The following is a 7899-nucleotide window of genomic DNA, read 5'->3' as shown; positions in this document are numbered from 1 at the left end:
TCTAGTTGTAGGGATAATTCATTTGTATCTTAATAAATAAAACTTGCCTGAAGATCAGAGAGTGAAACAGCCACCCTGGTCAGCCTTACAGAGCAGGCAGTGGTGACACACACCTTTAATCCCAGTAGCCACACTAGTTTGCCATAGAAGCCAGGTGGTAGTGGTGCACACCTTTAATCCCAGCACTAGACTGGAATATAAAACGGGAGGAGACAGCTCCCAGACATAGTCTCATTCTGAGAGTTCTGGAGGCAGGATCGCCATTTAGGACTGAGGTCGAGGTAAGAGCCACTGGTTGGCTGTTTTGCTTTTCTGACCCTCAGGTTGAACCCCAATATCTGTCTCTGAGTTTTTATTAATCACGCTAAGTCTAATATTCTATAAAACGTGAACCAACTGGTCATGGTGTTTCACCTGTTATCCTGCACCCAATAAAGCTAAGGCAGGAGCATCCTGAGTTCCAGGTCAGCCAGGACACTATAGCAAGACCTCACTTCAATCAATCAATCAGTCAGTCAATAAAGCCTAAATCAGACAGGTGGCAGAGGTGAGGCATAAAGTCCCTGATACCCATGACAAATGTATCTGCTCTCCGTTTTGCAACGCTTATATTGGCACTGCCCCTTTCTACAGTCTGAGGGCCTCCCTCTCCCCTCTACACACTTGCCACAGCAGAATGGGCACAACCCTAGTGCCATCATCGTGTGAACAAGGGGCGAACAAAACAACTAGTATACAATTCTGTACCCAGTGCAGTAAAAACTGTCATTGGCTTCCCTCCCGTCTGCCAACTAGAAACGTGAGGCCATTTGGACAGGAACTGAGCAGAAGGCAAATTTGCCTCAGGAAGAGCTCGCTAAGTAATGAATCGTGTAAACAGGAACCAAGGAGGGCTGCTTGCAGCGCTTCACAGACTAAGTGAAGTCTTTCCCAAGTGCACCGTTTTTCCATGGTCAACCATTTATATTTTTTATAGTTTATTTAACTTTATTTTATGTGTATTGGTGTGAAGGTGTCAGATCCCCTGGAACTAGATTTTCAGACAGTTGTGAGCTGCCATGTGGGTGCTGGGAATTGAACCCGGGTCCTTGAGAAGAGCAGTCAGTGCTCTTAACCGCTGAGCCATCTCTCCAGACCCAACCGTTTTTATTTTTAAAGGGGAGAGAAGGAATGGTTGAACATGCAAACTAACTTGGTCTAACCTCTGTTACAATAACTCACGTGTGCATAGATCACTGTATTTATATTTAGCCTGTTTACAGCGTAGTTTCCAGTATCTGCTCATGAGGACATTTTAGTCCTCAGGGTTCAGCTAGCCAGCAGCACTAATGATGGCCCAACCCTGATGGGCCACACATGCCAGAGAGCTAAAGGTTCATTCAAACAGCTGCAGGGCAGGTCATTGCAGCCTCTGGGTGGCCCCTGGCAGTTCCTCTTGGGGACCAGATTGTCCACATGGCCCTTCCAGATCTGAGGGATGCAGTCTATGGCTGAGGTAGAGGGTAAAAATAGTCCCATGAGGGTGGCAGCTGGGCCCAAAGGCACCTGCTTCCTTCTCTCTGGAGGGTGGCAGCCCAGGGGACAAACAACCTGTGGCTTTCTGAGGCCCCACCCCACACCTTTGGACTTCTCATCTTTCCTTCCCAGTGACATACACATCTATCCACCCACATAGATCTACACATCTCTCCGCCCACATACATCAAGTGCTGGAAAGAGTGTGGGCTTGCTTGTGAGCATTATGGGTTTATATACTGTCTGTGACACTGCCAGCTACGACCTCGTAAGATCTGTCTTCTAGGTCTCTGGAAGTAAAGGCTTCTTTCGCCAAGGCTTGCTGCGAGAGTTCAACAACAGTGAGAGCTGCCGATGCATTTGGTTTTGCAGCCTCAGTTTTTCCCCCCTCACTTCCACCAGCTGTTCATTTTCTAGCACACTCTCCAAGTTTGGCCATGAGGAAAGTAAAAAAAAAAAAAAAAAAAAGAAAGGCCATTGTGAGGGACTGAGGTTCCTGCCAACAGCCAACTGAGGGAGCGTAGTAGTTTGAATGAAAAGGGCCCCATTAGGCTCAGGGAGCATACTGTAAGGAGGTGTGACCTTGTTGGAAGAAGTATATCTTTGGGGATGAGCTTTGAAGTTTCAGAAGCTCAAGCCAGGCCTAGTGGCTCACTCTCTCTTCCTGCTGCCTGTTGATCCAGATGTAGAACTTTCAGATACCTCTCCAACAGGTGTCTGCCTGCATGCCACCATACTTCCCGCCATGAACTGTAAGCCAGCCCCAATTAATGTTTTCCTTTATAAGAGTTGCTGTGGTGGTGGTGTCTCTTCACAGCAATAGAAACCCTAACTAAGATGGAGAGATCTGGGAAGTGAATACTTTTGCCCCAGCCTAACTTTCAGATGACTGTGGCCTTAGCCAAAACCTGGAAGGACTCTTGTAAGGAACTCAGTGCCAGAGCCACCCAGCCTAGTTACTTCCAGATCTACCCCCACCCCCAGGGTCTCCTTCCTCCTCTGTGAAGCTTCCAGCTCTGCCTGCCTCCAATCAGATAGACACAGGCAATTGGCTAACTCTTGTCCCAGCAAGATCTTAGTGAATAACCTAGATCTGTCCTCAGTCAGGTGGGGTGGTCTTTTTTTCCTTTCCCCAAACCCAAGCTCTCTTTTTCCAGGTCAAGGGCAAACATCTCTGGTCCCTCTTTCCACACTAAGTTATCAAAAGAAATCTATCCAGAGATGGTGGAAGGCGGTAGGGAACAGGCAGGAATAACTGAAAGCTTATGGACCAAGACATTGGCCATGTATGCTGGTCGAGCTCCCTGGCACAGGCATTGCCCTGAAAGGTCCCCTGCTCTCTTCCTACTCCCACTCTTTGTATCAGACAGCCAGGCTTCAGCTGGATGGAGTCAAGGACGTGGACTCCAAGTCCAGGTTACGCTTTGGTCTGACCAGAAGAATGAGCGAAGGACGGAACCAAGCATTTCTCTGAAGAAACCTTGCTGCCAAAAGCAAAGCCCAGACTGTCTGGGCCAGATACTTGCAGAACAAAACCGTAGTCAGGACACTGCATTCCCGTTTGCAGTGTGGGACACAAATAGAGACAACCGGGAAGAGTTTGTGCTAGAAAATAATAACCCCAGACTGCAGGATTTTGCAGTTTTAGAGGGTCCCCCCCCCCACATACTTTTGCTAATTCATCTTCCTAAATCGTCTACAATGACTGTTTCTATTAAACAAGCAAACAAACAAATAAATAGAAATTCCCCCAAATGACTTAATTTTAATGAATGTATTAAATAGGGTTGGTGTGTGGGGCCAGACATAGGATAGGAGACAAAGAGCTCTCATGGCTGTGACAGCCTTCAGCCAGGGAAAAGCTGAGAGGCTCCAGTATGGCACGCCCTGGCCACCCAGAAGCAAGCCCGGTGAAGTGGGCAACGCTGGGGGCCATAGCTACCATGCCCCTCACCCCCACCCCGCGCTCTCCTTAAATGAAGTGGAGAAGGGTTCCAGATCGCCTTTGGAGCCACAGTTCCGGGAACCGTCTCCTTGGGGCGGCTTTCTAAGCAGAACAAAACGGCTGCTGCCCAGAGTGAGTCAAGGTTTCTTGGCCCAAGGGCTGGAGCTGCCTGGACGTTCTGACCCTTTCAAGCCAGCTTTGCGCAGGCTGCACGCTGGGAGGGATTCGTGTCCCCGCAGTTTGGGCGCCGCGAGTGGGCTGGAGCAGGGCGGGGTAGGACGGGGCGGAGCTCGGCGGTTGCCAGGGGCGGGGCGACACGGCTGGCGTGGATCTCCGTGGGCGACTGCCACGCACTGTTTGTTGGCTCCCTCCAGCTCGCACGCCGCCTGTTGCTCTCTATTCCCGGCCGCCGGTTTCCCGCCCGGAAGGTAGGCGGACCGAGAGTACCAGCGCGTGGGTTGCCTCCCGCCTTCCTCTCCTCCCGGCTCAAGGGTGATCAAGGGGCCCCCGGGCGTCCCCGACAGCGCGGACGCTGCCAGCTCCCGGCGCGCCCTGGACCGCGCGCCCAGACTCCGGGCGCTGCGCCGCGATGAACGCGAGCTTCCTGAACCACAGCGGCCTGGAAGAGGCAGGTGGTGACGCCCGGGCCGCCCTGGGGAACCGTAGCCACGGGCTGGGCACGTGGCTAGACTGCTGCTCCGGGGGCGCACCGCTGACCGCCAGCGACGGGGTCCCCGCTGGGCTGGCACCCGACGAACGCAGCCTGTGGGTGTCGCGCGTGGCGCAGATCGCCGTACTCTGCGTGCTGTCGCTCACCGTGGTCTTCGGCGTTTTCTTCCTGGGCTGCAACCTGCTCATCAAGTCCGAGAGCATGATCAACTTTCTGATGCAGGAGCGCAGGCCCTCCAAGGACGTGGGCGCCGCCATCCTGGGACTATACTGAGCTCCGGCCGCCTTCGTCAACGTCGCAGCACCGCGAGCGAGGGACCGCAGAACATCTGCCTCGAGGCTTTAGCCCCCGGCCGCGGTCAGCGACGTGGCTCGTACCGCCCCGGCCTGAACATCTCGGGACTCAGCAGCAGCAGAGCGTGCGAAAGGACTGTCACTCCGGGCTCTCACTCCGTTTGCGCTCCAGTGGGGGTCGGGAGCGCAGGTTTTTTACAAAGAGTAGTTCCGGGCAGGGTGGGAGTGAAGCGGGGGGGGGGGGGGGGGAGAGAGATGCAATGCGGGGTTGAGGTCATTCGCGTAGGGATTTCGGGCCGGTTGCTGGGGGCTGATTCCAAGGAAGGTGCGGGAAGAGGCAGAAGAGTCTCAGATTTAGCAACTGATCTCGCATTGCATCTGAAAATAAATTTTGTAATAAAACCATAGCCGTCGGGTTTCCTGATACATCCTATTTGTTCTCTCTCTCTCTCTCTCTCTCTCTCTCTCTCTCTCTCTCTCTCTCTCTCTCTCTCTCTCTCTCTCTCTCTCTCTCTCTCTCTCTCTGTGTGTGTGTGTGTGTGTGTGTGTGTGTCCGCGCGCTCGTGTGCTGAGGGGAGGGGAGGGAGCCATCGGTGTCCTACTTGTGTCCCTAGTTTAGGGGGCAGACAGCCCTGGAGCTCCTTGGGTTCTCAGACAAAGGCGAGAGAAAAAAAGGAATTGGTTTTTGTTGGTTTGGTTTTTTTCTTTTCCTTCCTACAAAGAACTGTTTTTCTTCTATTCCTATGGTAGAGGAGGCAGGTCCTTTGGGGCAGCCAGACAGCTGGTGAGATTAATTAAATCATTGGAAATTTTAGTCTTCTCCATAAAGTGGACATGGAAAAAGAAAGAGAACAGAATCCAAATGGGGGATGGCTGCGAATAAAATAAATATATCAGATACATTAATTTGGGTAGGTAGGGGCTGGATCTCGTAAAAATTCCAGTCTGAGCCCAGAAGTCCCATCCAAGGGCCTGTTTTGCCCCACCCTTTCAGGTAATAGATGGGTGGCCTCGGAATAAGCCCCTTAAATGGCCTGTGAACACCATTTCTTCTGTGCACTAGACCCTCCCATTAAGAAATGTACCCTCCACTCTCTGTTGACCTGAAACCCAGTTTTGGTGGGGACTTGGTTCTTACTAGCCAGAAGGAAGTGAAGGGGGGCGTTTGCAGCAAGTCTTAGCTCTGAAGGACAACTGTGTCCAGGCCATCTTCCCTCCGGCTTTTTGACCTGTATGTACCCTCTTGGCCAGTCTCAGGCATACAGTACTTAGAAAGGTTTCTAGGGAAAGGAGAGCATGCCCCGCCCTCTCCTCTCCACCTGGGTGGAAATGAAGGAGAAAGGGAGAGAAGATGGCTGAAGCCTTCTCTGGCTTTAGAATGGAAAGCTGGAGGGACCTTCTCTCTTTGACAACAGTTGGGGCGAGGAGGAGGCGGCAGGGAGATTCTTAACAAAAACGAAAGTGGCAATTGAGTCTGAAGGATGCAGACTCTTCCTGTCTCCCACACAGTTCTGTGGAGTCACAGATATGGAGCTATGTCCCTTCCTCCATCCTGCCATTCAGTCACATACCTGGGGATCCATCTGTAGGATGGACAGGCCGGTGAGGCCAGGTACCACAGAGCCCTTGTCAAATATCTGAGACAACCCCCCAACGCACGCACACACACTCAGCATCTCCAGCATGAAATGAATATTAGGATGTTGGTGATTAGCTCTGTCTCTGGTAGCCAATCGGATTGGATGGGGAGAGGCTTTGAAGATGGGGGAAACTTGGACACTGTGATTCTGGATTCCTGGCATGAGTTAGCACAGGTATCTAGAGTCTAGGGCACCTAGTGGCCAGGATAATGCCACTCAGACCACAGCAAGGAGTCTCTTTAACTCCCCAAAAGAAAGAGATGGGGATTGGGGAAGAATAAGGGCTTCAGATGTCTGCCTGGCAAGGTTCCAGTAAACAACAAGAACTTCCTGGTACTAGTGGAGCTGGTTCAAGAGTTCAGTGCTTAAAGTCACCAATAAAGGAAAGCCTTAGTGGAGAAGCCTTGCAGGGGCTCTCTCACTGCAAAGACCTGTTTGAGAAGTATCCCTCTGTTAACCCAGGCTGGCCTTGAACTCAAGATGCTCCTGTCTCAGTTTCCTGTGTGCCAATTTTACATGCATGCAACAACACTCCAGGCTTACCATGGATGTTTGGATGCCCATTCCACAATGTTCAAGCATGCGTTCATAGGCAAATTGCACGGGTGCTTGTTCACACGTGCAGGTGCATGCAAAAGCCGGACTCAAGGAAGAAAGGGCAGGCAGGCACAGGTTCCAGGAGGGGAAGAGGAGCAGCCATATCTGTGATCATTCTTACTCCTGCAGCCCCCAAAAGGGGGGTATGATTAAATTCCTTATGTAACCCTCAGACAAGAGGAGAAAGGATTATGGGAGGTAGAAACCAGTGAGGCACGGTGCTCTCGAGCCTTGGGACTTTGGAAGAAAGTCCCTTGTGCAGCAAGATTCTCCCCATGAGGCTGGCTCGTGATACAGGGGCCACATCTCAGATGGTCTCAGGCTCAACAAGGAGGAAGGCAGAATCCTTATCTGAGGAATCCTCACTGTTTTGCTTCCTGGCTCTGTGGCTGCAAAGACGTAGCTCAACTCTTCTGCACCTCAGTTTCCTTGTCCACAAACTCGGAGTGGGAGGACTCAGAGCACCTATGACATTCTTGTGGTGTGGCCAGCGCAGGGCCTGACACCTGAGGGACAGCCAATAAAGAAAGATACCAGCATTACCATTAACTTTATTTAATGTATGAACTCCTTCCCCAGTAAAATGGAACTGGCTCTCTGAAATGAGAACCCTAAACAGGAAAATAATAACAACTCATATTCATGCCACATTTGGCTGTTTTCAAAGTTCTTTCATAAGAAGGATGGGGACACTTTGTGAGGTCCCTAATTTGTGAAGCACTGACTTCTTATCTTACTAAGGAAGGCTTTATCAACACTTCCATTGTACAGATGAGGGAGTTGTAATGATTGTGCTGTCTCTTTAAGAGAAAAGCCACGCCCACTCCCTCCCCCATCCAGCTGAGGCAGGCTGATCTTCAGCTTCTGGCCTGAACTCTCTCTCTTCCTGTCCCTCTCTGGAAGAGGCAGTTTCTGCCTCTCTCCCCACTCCTCTGCTTCCTCCCCCTTTTCTGTCTCTCTTCCTCTCCTCTCTCTCTCTTTCTCTCTCGGCTCTTCTCCCCTTCTCTCTTCCCCCTCAATAACCCCCTGAATAAATATTCAACCTCACTCTGTATGGCGTGCCTATCCATGTCTCTGTCTCTTGCCCGCCCGCCACATGTCTCCCTGCCTGGGACCAGCCACCGCTCTTGGGACAGGCAGCCATCCCTGCCTGGGACTGGCTGCTCTCAGGGTCCACTGCCTGCTGCCACATGGCTTGCTATCACCACTTGGGGACCTACAGCATTTCTGCTGCCTACT

General features: G+C 51.6%; 1 protein-coding gene across 1 annotated transcript; it reads left to right on the top strand.

Annotated features, from left to right (window-relative positions):
* Nucleotides 1-3829: 3829 nt before the first annotated feature.
* On the top strand, nucleotides 3830-4620 carry Rprml (reprimo like). Its single transcript, XM_038328665.1, has one exon. The coding sequence runs from the start codon at nucleotides 4050-4052 to the stop codon at nucleotides 4401-4403; it is 354 nt and encodes a 117-aa protein (XP_038184593.1). The 5' UTR covers nucleotides 3830-4049; the 3' UTR covers nucleotides 4404-4620.
* Nucleotides 4621-7899: the final 3279 nt, after the last annotated feature.

Source organism: Arvicola amphibius, chromosome 4, assembly GCF_903992535.2.
Source record: "Arvicola amphibius chromosome 4, mArvAmp1.2, whole genome shotgun sequence".
Taxonomy (NCBI): Eukaryota; Metazoa; Chordata; class Mammalia; order Rodentia; family Cricetidae; genus Arvicola; species Arvicola amphibius.
Note: the sequence above shows the minus strand (reverse complement) of the source record. Positions and strands in the feature narration are given on the sequence as shown.

Bases quoted from the DNA above. Each gene is read 5' to 3' on its own strand.
- Rprml (XM_038328665.1), top strand. From the start codon at position 4,050: ATGAACGCGAGCTTCCTGAACCACAGCGGCCTGGAAGAGGCAGGTGGT.